General features: G+C 44.3%; 1 protein-coding gene across 1 annotated transcript in view; it reads right to left on the bottom strand.

The window, feature by feature from the left end:
• Positions 1–21739, bottom strand: part of COG7 (component of oligomeric golgi complex 7) — a gene marked incomplete at both ends in the record, with an annotated part of 76452 nt that extends 54713 nt beyond the window's left edge. Inside the window, 6 exons of the mRNA XM_080702291.1 lie at positions 5009–5131; positions 6987–7069; positions 10339–10507; positions 19420–19536; positions 20477–20625; positions 21571–21739. Of these exons, the coding sequence (XP_080558417.1) occupies positions 5009–5131; positions 6987–7069; positions 10339–10507; positions 19420–19536; positions 20477–20625; positions 21571–21739 (810 nt within the window). The remainder of the gene's footprint in view (positions 1–5008; positions 5132–6986; positions 7070–10338; positions 10508–19419; positions 19537–20476; positions 20626–21570) is intronic.
• Positions 21740–26597: the final 4858 nt, after the last annotated feature.

Raw genomic sequence — 26597 nt, 5'->3', positions numbered from 1 at the left:
TTCTAATACTACAAGACCAAACTTATCAGCTAGGATTACCCAGTTAACCTAGATAATCTACATAAAGACAGTCTGATCAGACCTTCACTAAATACAAAAGTTAATTCAAGGCAGAACACAGATCTAAATGCAAAAGCTAAACAAACACTTAGAAAAAAAACAATGGAACGCCAGGCGTGGTGGCGCACGCTTGTAATCCCCGTGCTTGGGAGGCAGAGACAAGAGGATCGCGCAGGTTCGAAGCCAGCCACGCACTCTGGCTTAGGAGACCCTGTTTCCAAATAAAAATGTAAAAATAGGTCTGGGAGTGTAGCCCGAAGGTAGAAGGGCTTCCAGGAACCCCAGTACCACCAAAAAAAAAAAGAAAAGAAAAAAACAATGGAACTATACTGTTGTGACTTGGGGACTGGTGATAGTTTCTTAGGATGTGGAAAGCAAATAATTTTTTAAAATATTTTTTTTAAAATAAAAAACCTGATATATCAGGCTTCCTCAAAATCAAATTCTCTTCTTAGGCCTGGGTTATAATTCAGTCGTGGAGCCTTTGTGTAGCATGGGCACAGCTCTGGGTTTGATCTCGGCACTGCAAAAAGACCAACAAGCAAACAAAAAACTCAGTTCAAGCCACAGGCTGGGAGGAAATATCTTTATGGCATATCTAACAAATGACTTACATCCTGAATATATAAAGAACCCGTACAACTAAAAAATAAGAAGGCAAAGAACTCAATTTTTCAAATGAGAAAAAAAAATTGTGAGTAGACACGTCACAAAGTCACACAAATGGCCAACAAGCACATGATTAGGTGCCTGGTAAACCAGGGGTGTAATACTAGTACTTAGGGGACTGAGACAGGAGGGTCGCAGGTTCGAGGACAGCCTCAGCAAGTAGCAAGACTCTCAGCAAGCTAGCAAGATGCTATCTCAAAATAAAAACAAATGGTGGCACACACTTGTATTCCCAGTACCCGGGAGGCTAGACAGGAGAATCGCAGGTTCTTGGCCAACATCAGCTACTTAGTGGGGCCCTCCTCAATTTAGTGTGAGACCCTGTTTTAACATAAAGAATAAAAATCGGGCTGGGGATATAGCTCGGAGACAGACTGCCCCTGGGTTCAAACCCCAGTACTGCAAAAAGTAAATAAATCAATTAAAAATAAAATAAAACAGGGCTGAGGGTGTAGCTTGGAGGTAAAATGTTCCTGGGTTCAATCTCCAGAACCACACACACACACACACACACACACACACACACACACACACCACACAAACACACAAGAGCAAAAGATATTCAGTACCCTTAGTCATCAGGGAAATACAAATTAAAAATACAATAAGATATGACTGCACACCCATGAGAAACAGTAAAATTAAAAGGAATGACAACACCTAATGTTAGCAAGGATGTGAAGTATCAAGAACTCTCACACACTGCTGTGGGAACGCAAGAAGGACAATCACTTTGGGAAAAGGGTTTGGTAGTTGTTTATAAATCCTAATATACACCTGCCCTATTACCTCATGGTTCCACTCCCAGGTATTTACCCAAGAGATATAAACACAAGTATCTACAAAAAAAAAAAAAAAAAACCTCAATGATCAGAGCAAGCAGTTTTATTCACATTGGCCCCTAACTGGATTTATACCAAGTGTCCGTCAATAAAATAATGTGTAAACACACTGATGTATAGTTGTTCCATGTACTAATGTTCAGCAATAAAAGAGAAGACATTGGATATACACACAATACAAGCCTCAAAAACACCAGAAGACCACAAGGCGCACTCCAGCTATGTGAAATTCTGAAGCAGTCTTAACTAGTTAATGTGGGGGAAGAAAACCAGAGCAGCAGCTATCTGGGAAGGAACACCAGGGGACGTTCACTGTACTGGCAATGTTTCATGTCTAGAAGAAGGATTAGGTCATATAGCTGTTTGCTTTTGTGCACGCTTGTAATCCCAGCATTTGGGAGGCCGAGACTGGAGGATCATGGTTCGCTGACAGCCTCAGCTACTTAACAAGGCCCTCTGCAACGCAGTGAGACCCTGTTTCAAAAAATAAAAAGAAAGCCAGGCGTGGTGGTGCACACCTGTAATCCCAGCATTTGGAGGCTGAGACAGGAGGATCGCAGTTCGCGGCCAGCCTCAGCTACTTAGTGAGGCCCTCCATAACTTAATAAGACAAGTCCTGTTTAAAATAAAAGAATAAAAATAGGACTGGGGGGTGTAGTTTGGAGGTAGAACGCCCCTGGGTTCAATCCAGTCACACACACACACACACACACACACACACACACACACGCACACACGCACACACGCACACACGCACACACGCGCACGCACACCAGAAAGGGCTAGGGATGTATGTCAGTGGTAGAACACCCTTGGGTTCAATTCACAGTATTTTAAGAAACAACAATCAATGCCAGCCGTGGTGGTACACACTTGTAATCCCAGCATTTGGGAGGCTGAGACAAAAGGATTGCAGTTTGCAGCCGGCCTCAGCTACTTAGTGAGGCACTCTAAGTTACTGAGAACTTTTTTCAGAATAAAGAATAAAGCTGGGTGTGGCAGCACACGCTTGTAGAGTGCCTCACTAAGTAGCTGAGGCCGGCTGCAAACTGCATGATCCAAGTGCCAAGCATGGTGGCTCATGCTTGTAATCCCCACGCTTGGGAGGCTGAGACAGGAGGATCGTGCAGGTTCCAAGCCAGCCTCAGCTACTTAGTGAGGCTCTCAGCAACTTAGTGAGACCCTGTTTCCAAATAAAATAAAAAAATAGGTCTGGGAGTATAGCCCGGAGGTAGAAAGCCTCTGGGTTCCATCCCCAGCACCACACACACACACACAAATACTAAAGAATAAAAAACAAGGCGGAGGTTGTCACTTGGAGGTAGCATGCCCCTAGGTTCGATCCTCAGTACCACCAAAAAAAGAAAGAAAGAAAGAAAGAAAGAAAGAGAGAAAGAAAGAGAGGAACCTAAGAGGTAAGCATATATTTATTCACTACACAATTCTTAAAAGCAAACACTGGGGAAGGGCTGAGGATATCACTCAGTGGTTGAGCACTTGCTCAGTGTGTATGAAGCCTTAGATTCCCCCCCAGCATCACGGGGGCGGGCGGGGTGGGGGAAGGTAGTTCTTTTAAAATACTGGGCGCAAAGCCAGGCATGGTGGCATACTCTTGGAATCCAAGTACTTGGGAGGCTGAGACAGCAGGATCGCAGGTTCTCAGTCGGCCTCAGCTACTTAGTGAGGTCATCTGCAACTCAGTGAGACCCAGATTCAAAGTAAAGCATAAAAAACCAGGCTTGGAGGTAGAATGCCCCTGGGTTCCATCCCCAGTACCACAAAAAAAAAAAAAAAAAGGGAAAAAATACTAGAGGCCACCAAGCATGGTGACGCACACCTGTAATCCCAGTATTTGGGTGGCTGAGACAGGAGGACCACAGGTTCAGGGACAGCTTCAGCAACAGATGGAGACTTAGCAACCTAGAGAGATCCTGTTTCAAAGCAAAAAGTAAAATGGGGTTGGGGCATAGTTCAGAGGTAAAGTTTCTTTGGGTTCAATCCTCAGTAACAAAAATAAATAAATAAATAAATAGACTAATTAATTAAATACTGGATAGAAAAACTAGAAGGAGACACATTTACCATGGTGCTTTTGGCCTTACTTTGCACTATCCTAAGCTGCAGGGGATAAAATTGTTTATCATGCTAATATTCCATAAAGAAAATGGACGTAAATTCATGTCTCACAAAACTGAGGTGGAGTGGAGAGAAGCCCGAGAGTCTACGCTCCGTTCTTAGATGATAAAGGCGTCTGAACGGGCACGCGCTATTCGTATGCTCGTGACACGGACAGCAGCGGAGGTGGCAAGGACGTAACTGCGCCAATGGACGGGCTCACTGAACACATGATTACTCAGACTGAAACTCCTACAGGAGGTTGCGTTCTCCTTTAAGAACAACAGCAAAAACCTACTGAATTCAGATAGTTCACGGAAAAAGAAGCAAGGACGTAGAGCCGTGCTTCAACCAACTGAATGGCACGACCGTGTGCAAGGAATTCTCCCAAGCACAGTACAGTTCACGCCACTGAATGACTGGTGAGCATCTGAAGAGTGATTCACAACGAATCGTGAAAAAATAAACAATAAGCTCTACTCTCGACAGGCTACCTACGCCATCGCTCCCGAGGACTGGGGCTCTTCTCCTGTTTTGGCAGTAGAGGCAGAACCCAGGGGTGTTCTATCCCTGAGCTGTCTATCAACAGCCATTTTTATTTTTTGTTTTGCAACAGGCTCTTGCTAAGCTGCTGAGAGTCTCACTAAGTTGCTAGGGCTGGCTTTGAACCTGCGATCCTCCTGCTCAGCCTCTCAAGTACTGGGTGCTACCGTGGCCGGCTGGGCTTTTCTCCTTCTAGAACAGGATCTGCTGGCATCAAGACAAAGAAATGATGGTTCATTCCCCTATGGCTGGAAGTACTTAGAGACTACGGGAGAGTGAGCGACAGAAAGTTTCCCCCTGAAACCTCTGTCTCATCTCGCCGTTGGCCAGAGGGTGCCTTTACCATTAAACTCTTCCTCCAGCTCTTGGATCTTGTGAGAACAAGGGGAACTAAGCACAAGCCAGGTAAACTTTACCTGAAGTTAAGATATGAGCAATCTTGTTCACTCTAACACCACCTGACTAGGGGCCTCCTGCTTTCAGATCTAAAGATAATGGCTCTCAGGAATGCCAAAGGCTCCCTTCCTGAACAGCAGGCAGCACTGTCCGTTAGATTCTACTTAAGATACAGATAAGAGTGATAAGAAGAGTTTTACTGGGGACCCAAAGATTTCACTGCCGTGGGTTCCTAAGCCTACCTTTTAACCCTTTGGGTGATGACGGCAAATACAGAGGTTCGCCCAGCGGTGCTTTGCAGTTGAGAACAAAGGTGCCCGAGGCAGTCACCCATTCCATGGTGGCCCCCAGCTCTGTCGCCCTAGGAAGCAAGCCGCCTTTACCTGTGTAGCCCACTGGAGCTGCGTGTGCCATGCTGCAAGCAAAGCGTCGTAGAGGCCGGTGAGCTGTTGGTCCAGGGGTAGGTCACTCTGGCACAGCTCTTGCCACGTTGCTAAAAGCTGCACCTGCAGAGGCAGAACAAAGAGGGGCCTGCTGGGTACGCCAGGATCTGCCACCCGTTGCAAATGCCCTGCCCTCCCACCACAGCAAGCGATTTGCTGCTGCTGCTATGCTGAGAAACCAAGCACCCACTGGGGTTCATCATTCATTCATTCATTCATTTATTATTTATTTAGAGAGAAAGAGAGAGAGAGAGAGAGAGAGAGAGAGAGAGAGAGAGTGTGTGTGTGTGTGTGTGCGCGCGCGCGCACGTGTGTGTTACTGGGGATTAAACTCAAGGAACTTTACCTCGAAGCTACACTCCCAGCTTCTTTGTTTTTATATTTTAATTTTGAGATAGGGTTTGATGATAGTCTCATCTATTTTGATCCACGTGTGTTTGTGTGTGTGTATGTGTGTGTGTGTGTGTGTGTGTGTGTGTGTGTGTGTGTATGTTACTGGGAATAGAACCCAGGGGCATTCTACTCCCAGCTACACCCCAGCCCTATTTTTTAATTCTTTTTTTTGAAACAGGGTTTAACTAAGTTGCAGAGGGCCTCACTGAGTAGCTGAGTCTGGCCTCGAACCTGCGATCCTACTGTCTCAGCCTCCCAAATGCTGGGATTACAAGCGTGCGCCACCACACACGGCTCATTTCATCTATTTTGAAACAGGGTTTGATGAGAGTCTTGCTAGGTTGATGAGAGTCTCACGACTTGCTAAGGCTGTCTTCCAACCTAAAATCCTTCTGTCTCAGCCTCCCAAGTACTGGAATTACAGGCATGTGCTACCATGCCCAACTTTCCATTCACTTTAAAAGAAAAAGGCAGAAACGCAATAACACACTTGCAATAACACACTGCCACCCTCCAAGTGACCCCCATCTTTTTACCCTGCCCCAAAGCAGGCCAATATGCTCCTGTGCCATGCACTACTCTCTCTTGGACAGACCTTAAAGGTGGGTGAGAGTGAGTGCAAGCTTCATATCCTCAGCTTACTGCTGAAAATCCTAAGAGCACTGGGCTTGATGGAATCCAGGTTGGATGCTGCTGAGCTTGTTGGTAACCTAACTTCAACAATCCTAGAAAACATAAATGCTCACAGCTTGCCAAGGACATCATATGCTTAAGAAGTGAATCTGCTTTAGGAGACAAAAATGAGGCCGGGAGTGGTGGTACATGCTTGTAATCCCAGCATTCGGGAGGAGGACACCAGAGATTGGGGTTTGCAGACCCTCAGCTACTTAGTGAGAATCTTTGCAACTCAGTGAGACCCTGCTTCAAAAATAAAAGAATAAGCCGGGCATGGTGGCGCACACTTGTAATCCCCACACTTGGGGGCTGAGACAGGAGAATCACGCAGGTTCGAAGCCAGCCTCAGCTACTTAGGGAGGCTCTCAGCAACTTAGTGAGACCCTGTTTCCAAATAAAATATAAAATAGGTCTCGAAGTATAGCCCGGAGGTAGAAGGCCCCTGGATTTAATCCCCAGCACCACACACACAAAAATAAAGAAAAGAAAAGAAAAGAATAAAAAATAGGGCTGGGGGTGTAGCTTGGAGGTACAATGCCCCTAGGTTCGATCCTTGGTACCGCTAAATAAATAAATAAATAAATAAATAACAAAAATGAAAATAAATTAAAACAACTTTTCAAGTCTGTAAATGAATGGAGCTCTAAGTAAAAAAGGAAGTTAGAAGCCAATGGCTGTTTCCAACTGCCATGTCAATGCATTCATACGCTGGACCAAGAGTGCCCCCTACTGGCTAACAGAAAGAAAAGCGACCAGAGGGCAAGGAGGCAAATATGGTTGAGTGTGGAGCTGGGATCGTGTGGCCCCGTGTTCTGGGCATTCCCAGGCCTAGTGGCTCATAGCTTCTCACCTTGTGACACTTGTAGTAGTATGCAAGGAGCTGGGGCATCCGGTCAATTTCGGTAAAAACCTTCACAAACATTTTGGACTGATCTAAAGAACAACATAAAACATGTAAACACTGTTAACAAGTTTTCTGGTACAGCCAAAGGAAAAAACTCAGTAGGATAAATGTGGCTATATGTAAATTAAGACTGGGAAGTTCCTACTTTGATAATGAATTAACTCGGGCCTGGGGATCATAAATATGAGCAAGGAGTAAAATCAAGAACAAAAACTGTGACTCGATAATCAGATGCCATGAGTCAATTAGCATCACTAATAAGTACTATCAATAGAGCTAAGATTAATTACACATCAGCAAAGTAACTGGCACATACGAATGGTAAAATGAGTTAAAACCAGGGCTGGGGATGGTGTGGGGAACAAGCCTGGGGTATAAAAGTTAATGAAGTCTCACTCTTATGGTCGCGCAGAGGCCCACTCACCTGTCACATTTAGTCCTGGCCTTGATTTGAATCATAAATGGTGTTTAAAATAACAGACGCATGCTTATAATATCAGTACTTGGGAGGCTGAGACAGGAAGATCACAGGTTCAAGGCCTGCCTCAGCTACTTAGTAAGGCCCTCCACAATTTAGTGAGACCCTGTTTCAAAATAAAGAATAAAAAATAGGAGGCCAGGCATGGTGGTACGTGTTTGTAATCCCAGTACTTGGGAGGCTGAGACAGGAGGATTGCAGGTTCACAGCCAGCCTCAGCTATTTAGTGAGACCCTGTTTCAAAGTAAAGAATAAAAAATAGGGCTGGGGCCAGGCGTAGTGGCACACGCTTGTAATGCTAGCATTCGGGAGGTAGAATCCAAAGGATTACAGTTTTCCAATAGCCTCAGCTACTTAGAGAGGCCCCTTACAACTCAGTGAGACCCTGTTTCAAAAAATATAAAAGACTAAAAAATAGGACCAGGGGTATAACTCAGAGGTAGAATGCCCCTGGGTTCCATTCCCAATACTGGAAAATAAAAATAAAAATAGGGCTGGGCTGGGGGTATAGCTCGGAAGTAGAATGCTCCTGGGTTCAATCTCCAGTTCTGAAAAATATAAAAAACTTAAAATAAAACAACAAAACCACAGGCATCTAAACTAACTCCTGAAGCCAGGCATGGTGGCACACACTTGTAATCCCAACATTTGGGAGGCTGAGACAGGAGGATCGCAGTTTGTAGACGGCCTCAGCTACTACTTAGTGAGGCCCTTTGCAACTCAGTGAGACCCTGTTTCAAAAAATAAAGAATAAAAAAAGCCGGCGTGGTGGCGCACACTTGTAATCCCAGCATTCGGGAGGCTGAGATCAGAGGATTGCGGTTCGCGGACAGCCTCAGATACTTAATGAGGCCCTCTGCAACTCGGTGAGAACCGGTTTCAAAATAAAGAATAAAAAATAGGGCAGGGGCTGTAGCTCGGAGGTCGAATGCCCCTGGCTTCCATCCCCAGACACGCAAAAAAAAAAAAAAAAAAAAAAAGAATAAAAAATAGGCCAGGTGTGGTGGAACACACTTGTAATCCCAGCATTTGGGTGGCTGAGACCAAAGGATCATGGTTCGCGGACAGCCTCAGCTACTTAGAGACCCTCTGCAACTTAGTGAGACCCTGTTTCAAAATAAAGAATAGCCGGGCGTGGTGGCGCACACTTGTAATCCCCGCGCTTGGGAGGCGGAGACAGGAGGATGGCGTAGGTTGGAAGCCAGCCGCGCTGGCTTAAGAGACCCTATTTTCAAATAAAAATATAAAAATAGGTCTGGGAGTGTAACTGGAGGTAGAAGGGTTTCCAGGTACCCCAGTACCACCAAAAAAAATAAATTAGTTAAGTAAAAAAATAAAAATAAATTTAAAAGAATGAAGAATAAAAAATAGGGCAGGGGTGTAGCTAGGAGGTTGAATGCTCCTAGGTTCCATCCCCAGGCCCACAATAAAAAATAAATAAATAAATAAATAAATAAATAAATAAATAAAAAGAATAAAAATAAGGCTAGGGGTATAGCTTGGAGGTAGAATGTCCCTGGATTCCATCTCCAATACTGAAAAAAAAAACCTAAAATTTTAAAAAAATAAAATTGGGCTGAGGGGTGTAACTCAGAAGTTCAGCCAGGCATGGTGACACATGCCTATAATTCCAGTACTTGGGAAGCCAAGACTGGAAGACAGCAAGTTAAGGACAGTCTCAGGAAACAGTGAGACTCTTGTCAACCTAGCGAGAACTTGTTTCAAAATAAGAATAAAATATGGTGGGGATGTAGCTTAAAGGTAGAATGCCCCTGGGTTCAACCCTCAGCAAGACACAGGCACATTTAAGATTTGTACGTTTCTCTAAATATAAACTTTAACTAAAAAAATCATAATCCAATTTTGTGCTGTAGTTGTTGATATATATGAACACTAAAGTGTGAAGTATGCTAATATTTGCAACTTTGAAATGCATCAGAAAAAATAAGATGAGCCGGCGTGGTAGCGCACTCTTGTAATTCCAGTATTTGGGAGGCTGACACGGGAGGATCACAGGTTCCTGGCCAGTCTCTGCAACTTAGTGAGACCCTGTTTCAAAATAAAATAATAAAATAGGGCTGGGGGTGTAGCTTGGAGCTTAAAGGTAGAATGCCCCTGGGTTCAACCCCCAGCACCAAAAAATAAAAAATAAACAATAAGATGGGTCAGTAAATAAGCCGAGGGATGGCCAGGTAGTTACGGGATCGGGCAAATGCACTTAAATGCTAATTCCGGGCTCCTAAGAGTGTGTTCATGGTATTTGTTTCGACTCCTCTGTAAGTCTGAATATCACGTAAAATGTTTAAAACATGTAAGCATGATAAAGTTACAGGTTTGCTTCTCATCTATTTGTTGTTGTTTTACGTACTAGGGATTGAACCTACAGCCTCACACATGTCACCCGAGAGCTCGACCACTGAACCACTTCCTCTTTTTATTTAATTTTGAGACAGGGTCTCACTAAGTTACCCAGGCTAGCCTCAAATTTATGATCCTCCTGTCTTGGTCTTACAAGTAGCTAGGATTCCAGGTGTGCACCACTAGATCCATCCACTTCCAGTCTCTTAGGATTTTTTTTTTGGTGGTACAGGGGTTCCTGGAAGCCCTTCTACTGCCGGGCTACACTCCAGCGAGGTTGGCTCTGAAGCGCGATCCTCTTGTCTCCACCTCCCAAGCACAGGGATTACAAGCGTGCGCCACCACACCTGGCATCAGTCTTTTATGATTTAATCATCACCAAGACTTTCAAAAGACTGAAGACTCAGAAAGCCTTATCTTTATAAAGAAATGGGCAAAGAGCTGAGAAATAGCCATACTCACCCACAGACTGGGAGGTGAATGCTGCTACAATCTGGGGACTGGCCAGGGCCTCCAGCCTGTTCTTCAGCGCCTCCAAGTGAACGCATTTTTCTGAGTAGTCTGGTGTATCAACAAGCATCATTAAGCTGTTCTGCATGCCGGTTAGCTTGGCAGAAATCACAGCTATGTCCTACAAAAGGACCAGGATAAAGGGTATTTATTTTGTTTCATTTTATTATATTTTGTTTTGTCTTATTTTATTTTTGGTATTAGAGACGGAATCCAGGGGTTTCTACCTCCAAGCCACACTGCCAGCCCTTTTTATTTTTTATTTTGAAATAGAGTCTTGCTAAATTGCTGAGGCTGGCCTCAAATCTGCAATCTTCCCAGCTTAGCCTTCCAAGTACTGGCAATAGAGGTGCGTGCCACCACACCTGGCTAAGGACATTTACTTTAAAAGACTCTTGCTTGAAATTCCAGCATTCGGGAGTTGGAGATCAGAGGATCGTGATTCATGAACAGCCTCAGATACTTAGTGAGGCCCTTCGCAACTCAGTGAGATCCTGTTTCAAAAATAAAAAGAGAGCTGGGCCTGGTGGCGCACACTTGTAATCCCAGCATTCGGGAGGCTGAGTTCGCGGACAGCCTCAGCTACTTAGTGAGGCCCTCTGCAACTCAGTGAGACCCGGTTTCAAAATAAAGAATAAAAAAAATAGGGCAGTGGGTGTAGCTTGAAGGTTGAATGTCCCTGGGTTCCATCCCCAGACCCACAATAAATAAATAAATTAATCAATTAATATAATAATAAAATAATAAAAAGACTAAAAATAGGGCTGGGGGTGAAAAGACTCTTGCTGCTTAAATTGAGATGGAAAAAATACACAAAAAGGCAACTCATAAAATAAGAAAATGGCCCATAAGCATTATGTTCAGTATTATTAGAACTCAAATGAATGTAAATTAAAACAAGGAAATGCCATTTTCCTCTAATAAATTGGGAAAGCTTTTGAAAAATTGTGATAGCTATTGTTGGTGAGAAGCTAGCTGCAAAGAAAACAATCTGTCTGGCGTCATAAATGTATACTGCCTTACTGGAAGGCAATTCAGCAATGTGTCAAGTTTAAAAATATTCATATCCAGCCACGTGTGGTGGCACATGCTTATAATCCTAGCATTCGGGAGGCTGAGAAAGGAAGATTGTGGTTCACGGACAGCCTCAGCTACTACTGAGTTGAGGCCCTTTGCAACTCAGTAAGACCCTGTTTCAAAATAAAGAATAAAAAATAGGGCTGGGTGTGTAGCTCAGAGGTAGAATGCCCCTGGATTCCATCCCAAGTACCGCAAAAAATAAAAACATTAAAATTTTTTTAAATAGGGCTAGAGGTGTAGTTTGGAAGCAGAATGCCCTGGGTTCAATCCCCAGTACAAAAAGAGAAACTTCAGCCGGGTGTGGTGGCACACACTTGTAATCCCAGCATTTGGGAGGCTGAGACAGGAAGATCACCGTTCACAGACAGCCTCAGCTACTTAGTGAGGCCCTTTGCAACTCAGACCCTGTTTCAAAATAATGAATAAAAATAATATAGGGTTAGGGGTGTCGCTCAGAGGTAGAATACCCCTGGGTTCCATCCCCAGTAGTGCAAAAAGAGAGAGAGAGAGAGTGAGGGGGGGGGGCTTCTTTCACATTCTTTGTGTGCATGTATGTATGTGCATGTGCGCTAGGGACTGATCCCCAGGACATAATATACCCCCATCCTCTTTTTTTTTTTTCTTTTCCTTTTTGGTACTGGGGGATTGAACCCAAGGGCATTCTACCTCCAAGGTAAAATTTCCGGCCCTTTTTATTTTATTATTTGGAAACAGGGTCTCACTAAGTTACAGAGGGCTTCACCAAGTTGCTGAGGCTGGCTCTGAATCTGTAAGCCTCCTGTCTCAGCCTTCCAAAGACTGGGATTACAAGTGTATGCCATCACACTTAGCTTATATTTTTATTTTGAAAAAGGGTTTCACTAGGTTGATGAGAGTCTCACTAATTGCTGAATCTGTCCTCAAACCTGCAATCCTATCCCAGCATCCCAAGTACTAGGATTACAAGTGTGCACCACCATGCCAGCTTCCAGCCCTTTTTTTAAATTTGGAAACAAGGTCTTGCTAAATTGCTTACGATGGTCTTGAACCTGCGATCCTTCTGTCTCAGTCTCCCAAGTACTGGGATTACAAGTGTTTGCCACCTCACCCGACTAAAATTTCATATCCTTTAACTTAGTATTTTCTCTTTTAAATAGTTGTTCTTAAAGAGATAATTACAGGCTAGGCATGGTGGTGCACACTTGCAATCCCAGTACTTGGGAGGCTGAGACAGGAGGATTGAAGGTTCATGACCTTAGCCACTTGGTGAGGCCTTCCACAATTTAGTGAAACTCTGTTTCCAAATAAAAATAAAATAGGGCTGGGTAGAATGCCCAAGTTCAATCCCCAGCACAAAAATAAAAAGAATAAATAACAATTATAGGTCATAAAAATAAATGTATTAATATTAATATGATTTTAAAGCTGGGTGTGGTAGAGCACACCTGTAATCCCAGCATTTGGGAAGCTGAGACTGGAGGATTGAGTTCGAGGGCAGCCTCAGCTACTTAGTGAGGCCCTTTGCAACTCGGTGAGACCCTGTTTCAAAATAAAAAATAAAAAATAGGTCTGGGGTTGTTACTCAGAGGTAGAATGTCCCTGGGTTCTAGCTCCAAAAAGACTAGAAAAAAAAAAAAAGACAAACAAAAAAGAAAAACCTTACTGTAATTTTAGTGTTAAAATAACAAAAGCCTAGCCGGGTGTGGTAGTGCACACTTGTAATCCCTGCACTTGGGAGGCGGAGACAGGAGGATCGCGCAGGTTCGAAGCCAGCCGCGCTGGCTTAAGAGACGCTGTTTCAAAAAAAAAAAGTATAAAATAGGTCTGGGAGTATAGCCCGAAGGTAGAAGGGTTTCCAGGAACTCCAGTACCACCAAAAAATAAAATAAAATAAAAAATAGGGGACTTCCGGGAAGATGGCGACCGAGAAAAGCAGGGCTTAAGAGCCCCACTAACAACCAATCTCCATTACCACAAAACCAGCGCCTTTCATAGCCAGAAAACACCATCATCAGAAAAACAAAAAAAACCACCAGGCTCCAGAGAGAAAGCAGACTGAGAACAGAGCTCAGGGCCACAGAGGAGACACACGCGCCCGAGGACGCGGCAGCAGCGCCATACTGCCGGCGGCAGCGGCGAACTCAACGGACGGCTACAGCAAGCCGAGGTAAGCCACTGCGGAACAGCCAGGCGGGATTTCTCCACACAGAGAGCGTCTAAAGCTCCCAGTGGCCGAGCTCAACACACGCTGCAGGGATTCAGAGTGGAAATCAAAACCAGAGAAGAAAAAATACGCCAGCCTCACGGCCGAGGGCGTGGCAGAGGCGCCATATTGCCACCGGCGGCGGCAGCAGCAGTGAATTCACCGAGTCCAGTACAGCTACATCTGCGTACTCAAGAACAGTGAGTCAAAATGTGGGCCACAGAGGAGAAATCCCAGTACTGTACCTCCTGGGACTTGACCCAGTGAGGGAGTGGTGGTGGCAGAGATATCACACCATAGGAGAACGTGCAACCTGGCACCCCCCATAGTTTAAAGCAGCCTCTATCGACTCCCTGGGTCGGAGACTCTGTGATACAACCCAGTAAAGGAGTAGTGGGGTCTCAGATAATACAGACTCGAGATCCAGAGCACCTTAAGTGAAGCCATAGTGACCTAAGGGAAGAACCCAGAGAAGGCACAAACCTCCGAAATCATGGGAAAGAGGAATAACACTGGAGTAATGAATGCGCACAACCCCACAACATCAGAACCCGATAAAACAGAAAATCAGAGATTTCTAGAAGATCAAATCAGGAAAATAACTGTAGAAATAATAGAGGTGCTTCGAAAAGAACTCAGAGAGAGCCAAAAAGAGATAAAGGATGCAATTAATGAAGGCCTCAATTCAAAGCACAAACAACCGATTAGAACACATGGAGAACAGAATCTCGCTCTTAGAAGATGAGCAATCCAAAAATGAACGCATAGTTTCTAATCTAGAAAAAAATATCCAACAGCAGGAATCTGACATGGAAGAAATATGGGCCCATCTTAAGAGAGCTAACCTAAGAATAATTGGAATAGAGGAGGGAAAAGAAAGTGAAACCAAAGGGATCAACAATCTCTTCAAGGAAGTAATAGCAGAAAATTTTCCAAACATAGAGCAAGAGGTCGATACACAGATCCAGGAAACTTATAGAACTCCCTTTAGACAGGATCGGAGAAGAGGATCCCCATGCCACATAATTGTCAAAATGACCAATGTGGAAGCCAAGCAGAGAATCTTAAAGGCAACAAAAACAAAGGGCCAAGTGACATTCAGAGGCAAACCAATTAGAATCACTCCAGACTTCCCAAACCAAGTCATGAGAGCCAGAAGGGCTTGGAGTAACATATTCCAAACTCTGAAAGAAAACAACTTCCAGCCAAAAATTTCCTATCCAGCAAAACTTTCTATCAAATTAGATGGAGAAATAAGAAGCTTCCATGACAAACAGAAACTGAAGGAATTTATGTCTTCAAAACCAGCGCTAGAGAAAATACTCAAAGAGATTAACTACAAAGAAGAAATAGGTAACACTCACCAGAAGCAGAGAAACAAGATTTTCCATCCAACAGACAACTAAGATTGGTTATCTGTGGAGATTCATTATTTTTGTTAGTCTTTACCTATCTCTAAATTGTATTGTTTGCCTTTATTGTTGTTAATTTTTAGGATTTCTAGTTGGAATATTAATATACCTTCAGATATAGCATTTGGAAATATTTTATCCAATTCTATTAGTAACTTTTAACTCTGTTTACATTGTCTTTGGATATACAATATTTTTTTCTTATTTTTTAGGGAGTTTGTATATTCTTCTGTTGTCTGTGCCATTGAAATCATAACCAAGAAATCACTGCCAATTTCAATGTTGTGAGGTTTTATGACCCAGATTTTCTTCTAAAAGTTTATAGTCTTAAGATTTATATTTAGGTCTTTTATCTATTTTGAGTTAATACTTGTATGTGGGATTAGGTAAGGGTCCAATTGTATTCTTTTCCATGTAAGTATTATTTTTCAACAATATTTAGTTAAAAGATTATTATTTCCACCACCAAATGTTCGTGGAAACCTTGTCAAAAATAACTTGACTATATAGGGAAGAATTTAGCTCTAGGCTTGTATTTAACTCCAATGGTTTATATATCTGCCTTTAGAACAGTATTACACTGTTTCAATTATTGTAGCTTTATATGGTTTGAAATCAGAAAATATATATCTGCTAGCTTTGTTCTTTTTCAAGATCGTTTTGGGTATCTAGAATTCATATTCCATATTAGGATAGATTTTTTTCTGAAAAATAAATATATGAATATATGATAGTTTCACCTAAAAAATAGAAAAAAAATATTCTCTGGTAAGAAAGAAAGCAAAAAGAAATACTGAAATGTTATCTTTAAGTTATCAAAAGCTTGGTATCAGACAAATGAAACTGTTATGTGAGATTAACATTTTTAATTTTGGATAAATTGCTATAATACTAGATGTCAACCACTAAGCCAAGCATGGGAAGGAGGGATGGGGAGGGAATGGGGTGGGGATCGGGTGGGGGCTGACTGGGCAATGTGTGCATGTATGTCTACAAAAGTTTGTATCCCACTATGATGTATGAATACAGTGCACCAATAAAATAAAATTAAAAATAAAATAAAATAACAAAAGCCTGGGAACAACCTTAAACTTTCATAACTAATAAAGTATAAATTATGTGTCACTGAGAAAAGAATGCCCATGCCGGGCAAGGTGGCACATGCTTGTAATCCCAGCACTTGGGAGGCTGAGAGAGGAGGATCGCACAAGTTCGAAGCTAGCCTCAGCTACTTAGTGAGGCTCTCAGCAACTTAGTGAGACCCTGTTTCCAAATAAAGTATATAAAAAAAAAAGTCTGGGAGTATATAGCCCATAGGTAGAAAAGCCCCTGGGTTCCACCTCCAGTACTCTCCAGTACCACCCCCCCTCCAAAAAAAGAAAAAAACAACAAAAAAAAAAAAAAAAAAAAAAAACAGGGGCATTTTACCTTGGAGCTAGAACCTCAGCCCTTTCTCTATTTTTATTTGAAACAAGGTCTTGCTAAGTTACAGAAAGCCTAAGTTGCTGCGAATGACCTCAAACCTACAGGTCTGGGAATATAGCCTGGAGGTAGAAAAGCCCCTGGGTTCCACCCCCACCAAAAAAAAAGAAAGAAAGAAAGAAAGAAAGAAAGAAAGAAAGAAAGAAAGAAAGAAAGAAAGAAAAGAATGTGGAACAGTGTGCAGCCACTAAAACTTCTTTTAAAAAAGTACTACTAACAACAAAATACTTGCAACTTACTGTTAAATTATTTATTTATTTTTTTTTTTTTGCAGCACTGAGGATGGAACCCAGGGGGATTCTACCTCCAAGCTACACACTCAGCCCTATTTTTTATTCTTTATAAAAAATAAAACTCAGGTCTCACTGAGTTGCAAAGGACCTCTCTAAGTAGCTGAGGCTGTCTGCGAACCGCGATTCTCCTGTCTCAGCCTCCCAAATGCTGGGATTATAAGCATGCGCCACTGCACCCAGCTCCTTAAATTAAATAAATATTACAAAAACGTATATAAGCCTGGTGTGGTGGCATATATGGCTGCAATCCTAGTATTTGGGAGGCTGACATAGGAGGATCACAGGTTTGAGGCCAGCCTCAGCAACTAAGCAAGGTCTCTTAGCAACTTAGTGAGGCCCTGTTTCAAAATAAAAAATGAAATAGGGCTGGGGGCGTAGCTTGGTGGTAGAATGCCTTTGGGGTCAACCTCTCGTACCAGAAATAACCAAGTGATAGACACTAGAGTTCCAGTTTTGTTTCATATGCAGCACTGTAATATATGTAATACATGTAAAACACATACAGCATACGTAATAGGCTTTAAAGTGTATTACTAGGGTCTAGAAATATGAACCATTTTGTTTTGTAGTATATTTTCTAAATTTTTCCAATTTCCTAAGTTATGTTTATAACTGCAAATAAAGAATGGAGAAAGGACTAATGGAGGCATTTCGAGTCAGTACGCAATGGTAGCTATGAGGTATCAAACGTCACGTCATCTGAGACTCAAAGACAAACAAGGCCACGTTTACAGGGTGAGTTCGCCATGCTCGGGGGCAGAGAGAGTACAGTGTAATGCTGAAGGAGAGCTCAAGTGTTACCGGAGCAATTAGTTATGGCCTGGGAGGACAAGAGCCTCCCAGCCGGGCAAGGTGGTGCATACCTGTAACCCGAACGACTCGAGGCTGAGGCAGGAGGACCACAAGTTTGAGGCCAGCCTGGGTAACTTAAGAAGACCCCGTCTCAAAATAAAATATCAAAAGGGCTGAGATGTAGCTCAGCGGTAGTGCTACTCTAGCATGTGTGAGGCCCTGTTTTCAATACTCAGCACCACATGGAAAAAGAGAATTTGGGTTCTGAAATGCCTAGGGGAGTCCAGCTCGATATACTTGGTCTTGTGAGAAGTTACTTCTGGGTATCAGGATAGACAGGGGGAGAAAAACAAGATTGTTAACTTTCAGCTAATTAACACTGGTGGTTTACTATTATTCAAACCAGAAACCTTATTATTATTATTATTAGTAGTAGTAGTAGTAGTAGTACTAAGAATTGAACCCAGGGGCATTCTACCTCCGAGCTACACCCCCAGCCCTACTTTTTATTCTTTATTTTGAAACAGGATCTCTCTGAATTGCAGAGGGCCTCACTAAGTAGCTGAGGCTGTCTGTGAACCTGTGATCCTCCTGTCTCAGCCTCCCGAATGCTGGAATTACAAGCGTGCACCACCACACCCGACTAGAAACCTTATTTTTTGACTGAGTGGACTGAACTACATCCTCAGTTGTTTTTCTTTTAATTTGAAGACAAGGTCTAAGTTGTCCAAACTGTCCTCAAACTTGCGATCCTCCTACCTCAGCCTCCCAAGTAGTTGAGGTTACAGGTATACACCACGCCAGGCTTGTGCATGTTTAGCTTTTTGTTTTTGAACTGGAAGCGGAATCAGTTGAATTCAGGGGCATCCTACCCTCTGCAACTTCAGCCCTTTCTCATTTTTTTGGTGCTGGGGATTGAATTGAACCCAGGGGCATTCTAATTCTAAGCTACACCCCCAGTCCTATTTATTTTTTTATTTTTATTTATTTATTTATTTTTGCAGTACTCGGGATGGAGCAAGCACGCCTGGCTCCAGCCTTATTTTATTTTTTTATTCAAAACAGGGTCTGAAAAGCTGGGCGTGATGGTGCACGCTTGTAATCCCAGCATTTGGGAGGCTGAGACAGGAGGATTGCGGTTCAAGGACAGCCTCAGCTACTACTTTGTAAGGCCCTTTGCAACTCAGTGAGACCCTGTTTCAAAACTAAAGAATAAAAAATAGGGCTGAGGGTGACACTTGGAGGTAGAATGGCCCTAGATTCCATCCCCAGTACTGCAAAAACAAAACCAAAAACAAACAAACAAACAAAAAAAACAGGGTCTCACTAAGTTGCTGAACCTGCAATCTTCCGGTCTCGGCCTCCTAAGTATTGGGATTATAGACATGTGTCACCACAAACAACTCATTTTACTTTTTTCTTTTAAAACAAGATCTTGCAAAGTTGCTGAGAGCCTCGCTAAGTGACTAATGCTGGCCTCGAGCCTGTGATCCTGTCTCAGCACCCACAGCACTGGGATTACAGGCGTGTGCACCATACCTGGCTTTGTGACTGTTTACTGAGGCTTCTTCCGCACCCACTCTCTAAGAGGTTTCAGTGAAGCAAAGGGCGCGCACTTCAGAGGAAGGACGTGCTCCGAGCAGTTTTAAACCTCCCCTGCCTGATGTCTGAATACTTCTGCGGCCACCCTGACATCCCTTCTGCTTCTGATGAAAGCCGATCTCATTCGCTTTCTCCAGACCCCACGTTCCTGCCTCGATGAACTTCCAACATCCCCTAACAAGAGACCTACTTGAGTCTTAAACGTCTCCTCAATGTCAGCGCTCAACGTGCTCCACTTGTCCGCTTCCTGAAGAGATTCAGCAGCGAGCTGCATTCTGGACTTGACCTGGTCGATCTCCACCAAAACCTGAAAGAGAAATGAGGGGCAAAAAGTGAAGCGGTGGTTCCTTTGTTCCTCCTCTCCGCCAGTGACTTGAAGCATAAGACGGCAGCGGGCTTCTTTCTGTCTTCACGTCGCTTCTGTGCCCCCAAATACCAATCACCTGGCTAGTTTTTCCCGGTAGGGGCTGAAGAGCCGAATGAGCTGAAAGAACTAAGCAAAAAGGTCGTGTGAGGGCTGAGTGGGATTCTGCGTTCAGGCTGGCTGAACTCAGCGTTATCCTGTTCTAACCCCTTTTGAAAGGACTGAAATCAGACTATTATAGTGATCCATGCATCTCCATGTTTGTAGCAGCGAAATTCACAAGAGCCATGGAACCAACCTGGATGTCCGTTAACAAAGGGATGGATCACAAAATTATGGAATATATGCACAACGGAATTCTACTCGGCCGTAAGGAAGAACAAAATTGTGTCATTTGCAGGAAAATGGAGGGACCTGGCGAACATTATGTGAAGTGAGATTAGCCAGTCACAGAAAGTGAAGGGCCATGCGTTTTCTCTCATGTGCGGAGCTAGGGAGTAACCAGGATATAAGAGAGGCATCAGTTAATGGAGGAGAGACCCCCGTGGAGCCAGGGAGGGGGAGTGATGATGGAGGGGGGAGGAGAGATTAAAAAAGAAACACTTCCAGTGTATATATGTGAAATTATCAACGCAAACCTCAATACCACGTACGAGGAGGGGAGGGAGTAGGGAAAGAAGCAAGGGAGCTTATCAAGTGCCTGTCTGTCACTAGCGAGAGCCTGTTTCAAAATTAAAATAAAATAAGGACAGTGGTGGAGCTTGGAGGTAGACCACCCCCGAGTTCAATCCCTAGTACCACAAAAAATAAACAAATGAACCTCGTTTGAGAGTGAACATCTTCCAAACACAAGAATTCACATCTGGGATAGGAATCCAAATACCTGCATCGACTGTGAGGTGTCCTGTTCAAACTTTCTAATGTCTTCCTTGACAAGAATCATTTGTTCTTTTAGAAAAGACGCCTCCTGCTTAAGGGCTTCAACATCACGGAGCACTTTGGGCATGTTCTGAAGGGCCTGGTGACTTGTCTCTGTAGCAAAAAAAGTAAAAAATAAAAAATTGAGAACAACAGTATGTACACAAGGTGAAAATTCGACCGGTCTCCAGTGAAAAATATAAAACAAAGGTGGCAACAGGAGCCTGGTGTGGTGGTGCACACCTCTAATCCCAGTACTTAGGAGTCTGAGACAGGAGGATCACAGGCGGGAGGACAGCCTCAGCAACTGAGCTAGACGCTATGCAACTTGGACTCTGTTTCCAAATACAAAATAAAATATAGCTGGGGGTGTAGCTCAGAGGTAGAATGTCCGAGTTTATCCCTGCCACCACAATAAACAAAAAAACAAAAATAAATGGCAACAGAAAGGAAACTTCTGAAAGCATCGCCAACCGCACAGTTTTTGGGCTGGGCAGTGAGGTAGCTTTGCCATGTCCTCCCTAGACTGAGGAGTGAACGCTGTTTTAAAAAGGACTAAGCACCAACCTGACCCAACACCAGCTGCGTGGCACCACTGAGTCAAATCATCAGTTCCTTTCACAGGGAACTTGAGCTGGGCATGGTGGCCCACACCTGAATACCAGTGCTTGAGAGCCTGAGTCAGGAGGATCGCAGTAATAAAAGGGCTGGAGGTGTAACTCGGAGGTAGAACTTAACTGGGTTCAATACACATTACCATAATTTATTTTTCTAATGGAAACTTCAGCTGGGTGTGGTGGTGCACACCTATAATCCCAGTGCCCCGAAGGCTGCGACAGGAGGTTGCACGTTCGATGTCAACTTCAGCAATTTAGCAAGACCTCAAAATAAATAGGGTCGGGGGTGTGGCTTGGGGGTGGAATACCCCTGGGTTCAATCCCCGGCACAAAACAAGCAAACAAACAAAATAAAGGGAACTTCAAGGCCCCGCCCGAGGTGGAAAACAACTTCCAAAATCAGCAGGTGCCCCTGGGGCGGCGCCCGCTCGGTGCCGCTCACCCTCCACGGCGTGGTTCACCTCCTGGATGAACAGCTGCAGCTTCATCACCAGCGTGGCCGCGTGGCCGTCCGCCTTCCCCGCCGCCGCCTCCTTGGGGCCAGCCCTGAAGGCCGCGTTGATCCACTCCTTCACGTCGAAGTCGTCGGCCAGGAACTTGGAGAAGTCCATGGCGACGCGGCCTCGGGCCTGGCGTCCGGACCTGAGAGGGCGGCCCCGGGGGCCGCGAGGTCGCAGAGGCGGGCGACACCGCGCGGTCACCGCGGGCTGGCCTCGGAGGCGCGCGCCGGACCCTGCCCGCGGCCAACTCGCCCGCCGCGGCCCCGCGGTCGCGCGCCGGCTGCCTGTGACCCTCGCCGCGCGCCGTCCGCCTCCCGGAAGTGGCTGGCCGTTGCCATAGCGACCGCGCGCGCTCCGGGCGCCCGGCGAGCCAGCTCTACAGCTCTCGGCTAATTGCCGAACGCTAACCTAGGGACTTACTCTAAAGCCGTTACGTGTAGGGTGCACTTAATTTTCACGGTTTTATGAGCAATACTGTTCTCCCCAACATATGCTCGAGCTAAAGCAGTTAACTAATTCAAAGTCCTTTAGCTAGAAAGTCTCCGACGGGCTGGCGGCTTATAGATCCCAAAGGGAGCAGAGGAAGCCGGCGCGGGCTGGCCTGTGCTCACCTGGCTTCCCGCTCCTCTCTACCACGGTTCGAGCCACGTTGAAACCCACCAGTCCGTGCACTTAGTTTGTTCTAGCCTAAAACAAGCAACGCCACACCTTTCTGATGATTGTTTGCATGACCAATCTTTGTTACTTCCTACCCGTTTGTGAATCATAGCATATAGTTGGACCTTGAATTTGTTTCTTTTTAATACGGCCTGACAACTTATACCTTTTGACTGAACCGCTTAGATCGTTCAAATTTAATGCACTTAGATTTACATTTGCCATTTTCCTTTATGCCTTTTTTCTGTACTAGCGACTGAACCTAGGGCATTACGCCTCTGAGATACACCCAGCCCTTTTATATTTTGTAACACATTCTAAGTAGCTGAGGCTGTCCTTCCTGCCATCCTCCAGTCTCGGCCTCCCAAGTACTGGGACGACAGGCATCACCAAAGCTGGTTCCTTTCATTCTAGTTCTGGGGATGGGGAAGCGATACTGGGATTAAACCCAGGGGTGTGTGTGTGTGTGTGTATATATATATATATATATATATATATATATATATATATATATATATATATATTGGAAACAGGGGCTCACTAAATTGCTGAGGCTGAATGCAAACTTGTGATCCTCCTGTCTCAGCCTCCTAAGTACTGGGATTGCAGGCATGCTTCACCACGCCTGCTTCCTTTAACTTTTTTTTTTTTTAACCCAGGGGCATTCTATTTCCGAGCTACACCCCCAGCCCTATTTTTTTAAATTCTTTATTTATAACAGGGTCTCACTAAGTTGCAAAGTGCCTCACTAAGTAGCTGAGACTGTTTGTGAACCAGGATCCTCCTGTCTCAGTCTCACAAATGCTGGGATTACAAGCGTGTGCAATCACACCAGGCTCCTTTAACTTTTTTTTGGTGGCACTGGGGTTCCTGGAAGCCCTTCTACAAAACTCCAGGCTACACTCCCAGACCTATTTTTTTAAATATATTTTTATTTGGAAACAGGGTCTCTTCCTGGCTGGCTTCAAACCTGCATGATCCTCCTGTCTCCACCTCCCAAGCGCGGGGATTACAAGCGTGCACCACCATGCCAGGCTAACTCTTTAAACATGGTTTCCAGCTGGGTGTGGTGGTGCACACTTATAATCCCAATACTTGGGAGGCTGAGACAGGAGGATTGCACAGGTTGGAAGCCAGCCTCAGCTACTTAGTGAGGCTTTCAGCAACTTAGTGAGACCCTGTTTCCAAATAAAATATAAAATCGGTCTGGTAGTATAGCCCAGAGATAGAAGGCCCCTGGGTTTCGTCCCCAGTACCACAAAAATAAATAAGTAAATAAATAAACATGGTTTCCTTTTTCTTTTTTCCTAGTGCTAAAGATTGAACCCAGCACCTTGTCCATGCTAGGCATGTGCTGCACCACTGAGCTACCTCCCCCATTGCCCTGAAAATGATTTTCTTTTGTTCTTTGAACATGTATATAAATAGCTGCTTTAAAGACCATCTGCTAAATTCATCCTCTGGAGACACTGAGAGGGACCTATTTACTACTTTTCCCCTCTCAACATGAGTCATTCTTTCCTATTTCATTACATTATTTTTGTTGTTGAAAATTGGACATTTTAGTTAGTATATTGTAGTACTACAATAGATTCTGAACCTCTTGAAGGTTATTCCTGTTTGCTTTTTTCTGTACTAGTGACTGAACCTAGGGCATTATGCCTCTGAGATACACCCAGCCTTTTTATTTATTTTGAAACACTTTCTAAGTAGCTGAGGCTGTCCTTGGACCTGCCATCTTACTGTCTCAGCCTCCCAAGTACTGGGACTACAGGTATGCATCGCCAAAGCTGGTTCCTTTCATTCTAATTCTGTTGGGGGGGTGGGTACTGGGGATTGAACCCAGGGGTTCCTGTTAGCTACACCCCCAGCCTTTTACTTTTTGTTCTGAAATGGGGTCTTGCTAGCTTCAGTGTCAGCTAGGATTGCGTAGCTAGTTTGGTCTTTCTGGTCACTAATGAACCTGTACACAATCTCAGGCAAGGAATGTACTTTCTTGAATGATGACTACAACCTCAAACTAGAACTGTTGGCCTTTTTCATTAGCATACCACAGCAGCTTCCAAGAGAAGTGTCACCTCTACCAACGTCACAACGAAAGGGATGTCCGTTCTATTGAGTTGGGGTAAGGGGAAGACCACAAGGAAAAATTAGCACAGTATGAAAATGTTCATATTCAAACTTCAACAGCTTTTCCACACATGAGTCTTCTGAGATTGCCATCTACCTTTGATTTTCAACTACCAAAATGATTTTGTCAGACATGTCCAGGATTATAGCTTTTTGGAGAGATTTGTCAAATTCTTTTTTGGTGGTACTGGGGTTCCTGGAAGCCCTTCTATGTCCGGGGTACACTCCCAGACCTATTTTTATATTTTTATTTGGAAACAGGGTCTCTTAAGCCAATGAGGCTGGCTCCGAACCAGCGCGATCCTCCTGTCTCCGCCTCCCAAGCACGGGGATTAAAAGCGTGTGCCACCACGCCGGGTGAGATTTGTCAAATTCTTTACAAGTTCGTGGGCAAAAGTTCTACCCCTGGGCCTGCATTTTTTGAAACCAAGATAGAGTTAATGTTTGTTACATGTCTCTAATACATGGCCGGCCACACAGATGGGCTTAATATAAAGCAGTTTCATTTCTTACCACACCTGCCCATGAGGCCCCTATTTTTCTTGTAGACGTGTAAAAATGATTGCTGGGTATAGAAAGAATGGCCATCAAAAGATCTGAAACTGCCGGGCGTAGTGGCGCACACCACACTTGAAATCCAGTACTTGGGAGGCTGAGACAGGAAGATCAAAGTAATAACAGAGTTAGGAATGTAGCTCAGAGGTAGAACTTTCTGGGTTTAATCCCATTACCAGGTTTGAGACCAGTCTGGGAAACTTAACAAGATCCTATTTCAACCTTAAAAAATAAAATCAAGTTGGGGGTGTAGCTCAGAGGTAGACTGCCCCTGGGTTTAATCCCCAGTACCATAGAGAGAGAGAGAGGGAGAGAGGGAGAAAGAGAGGGGGGGGGAGGGAGAGGGAGAGGAGCCAGGTGTGGTGGTACACACCTGTAATCGCAGTACTTGGGAAGCTAAGACAAGAGGATCACAGGTTTGCAGCCAGCCTCAGCAACTTAGTGAGGCCCTGTTTCCAATTAAAAAATAAAATAGAGCTAACGGTGTTATCTCAGAGGTAGAATAGCCCCAGGTTCAATCAAGGAAAAAGAAAATGAAGTTCTAGGATTACTGTGAATTTGGCTAACATTCTGGGAGGTCCTGAATTTGGCTAATATTTCCTGGTTAATGATCCACCGTGTACAGGAAGGTGAGGCCTCAAGTCCTGACGTCAGATGGACCGCGGCAGCCACAGCCACCAGAAGCACAGTTTTTGTCTACAGGTTGTGTCTGCCTCATAAGCAGAGCGCAGGGACTTGGCAGAAGAGCTGGGAATACTGACAGGATCTGAGGGAAGGGCCCAGTGACTAGAAGGAAGTTGCAGCTGCCTGGCAGGACCGCTGGAATCAAGCAGTGTGCTAGCAGAGGAGACGGGCTCGTCCTCAGCGCAGGCACGCGGAAGCCCTCTCTGTCCCCAGTGGACTGACCACAGGTCAGGAAGGAGTGCAGATTAGCTGGAGAAATGACCCATCCACATGAAGGTCAAGCACTAAAGAAACATTTATTCTAACTTTGTAGCCCCAAACTAGATTTTTCTGATTTGTTTTTGTTGTTGTTGTTGTTGTTGTTGTTGTTGTTCTTGGTTTTCTTTTCTTTTTTTCTTTTTTCTTTTTTTTTTTTTTTTTTTTTTGTGGCACCAGGATGGAACCCAGGGGCATTCTACCTCCAAGCTATATTACCAGCCCTATTTTTAATTCTTTATTTTGAAACAGGGTCTCACTGAGTTGCAAAGGGCTTAAGTAGCTGGGGCTGTCCTCGAACCGTGATCCTCAGGTCTCAGCCTCCCGAATGCTGGGATTACAGGCGTGCACCACCATGCCTGGCTCAAAACTAGATTTTCTTACACTCCATTCATCCATCCACCCACTCGCTTATTTTTGGTACTAGAAGTTGAACCCAGAAGCATTCTACCTCACCAGTCCTATTTATTTAAATCACTAAGGATCTCACTGAGTTTCTAAGGCTAGCCTCAAACCTACAATCTCCTGCCTCAGCCTTCCAAGTACTACATGCACCACCACACCTGGCCCTTCTCTTATCCATCCTTTTAATCCTCACGGTCTTCTGAATTAAGGCAAGTATTATTTCCATTTTTGAAAGAGGATACTGAGCCTCAGATGAGGCTGTCTGTATGAAGCTGGACTACGG

Source organism: Muscardinus avellanarius, assembly GCF_963383645.1.
Source record: "Muscardinus avellanarius genome assembly, chromosome: 10".
In the NCBI taxonomy this organism is placed as follows: Eukaryota; Metazoa; Chordata; class Mammalia; order Rodentia; family Gliridae; genus Muscardinus; species Muscardinus avellanarius.
This window is presented reverse-complemented; position numbering and strand designations above follow the sequence as displayed.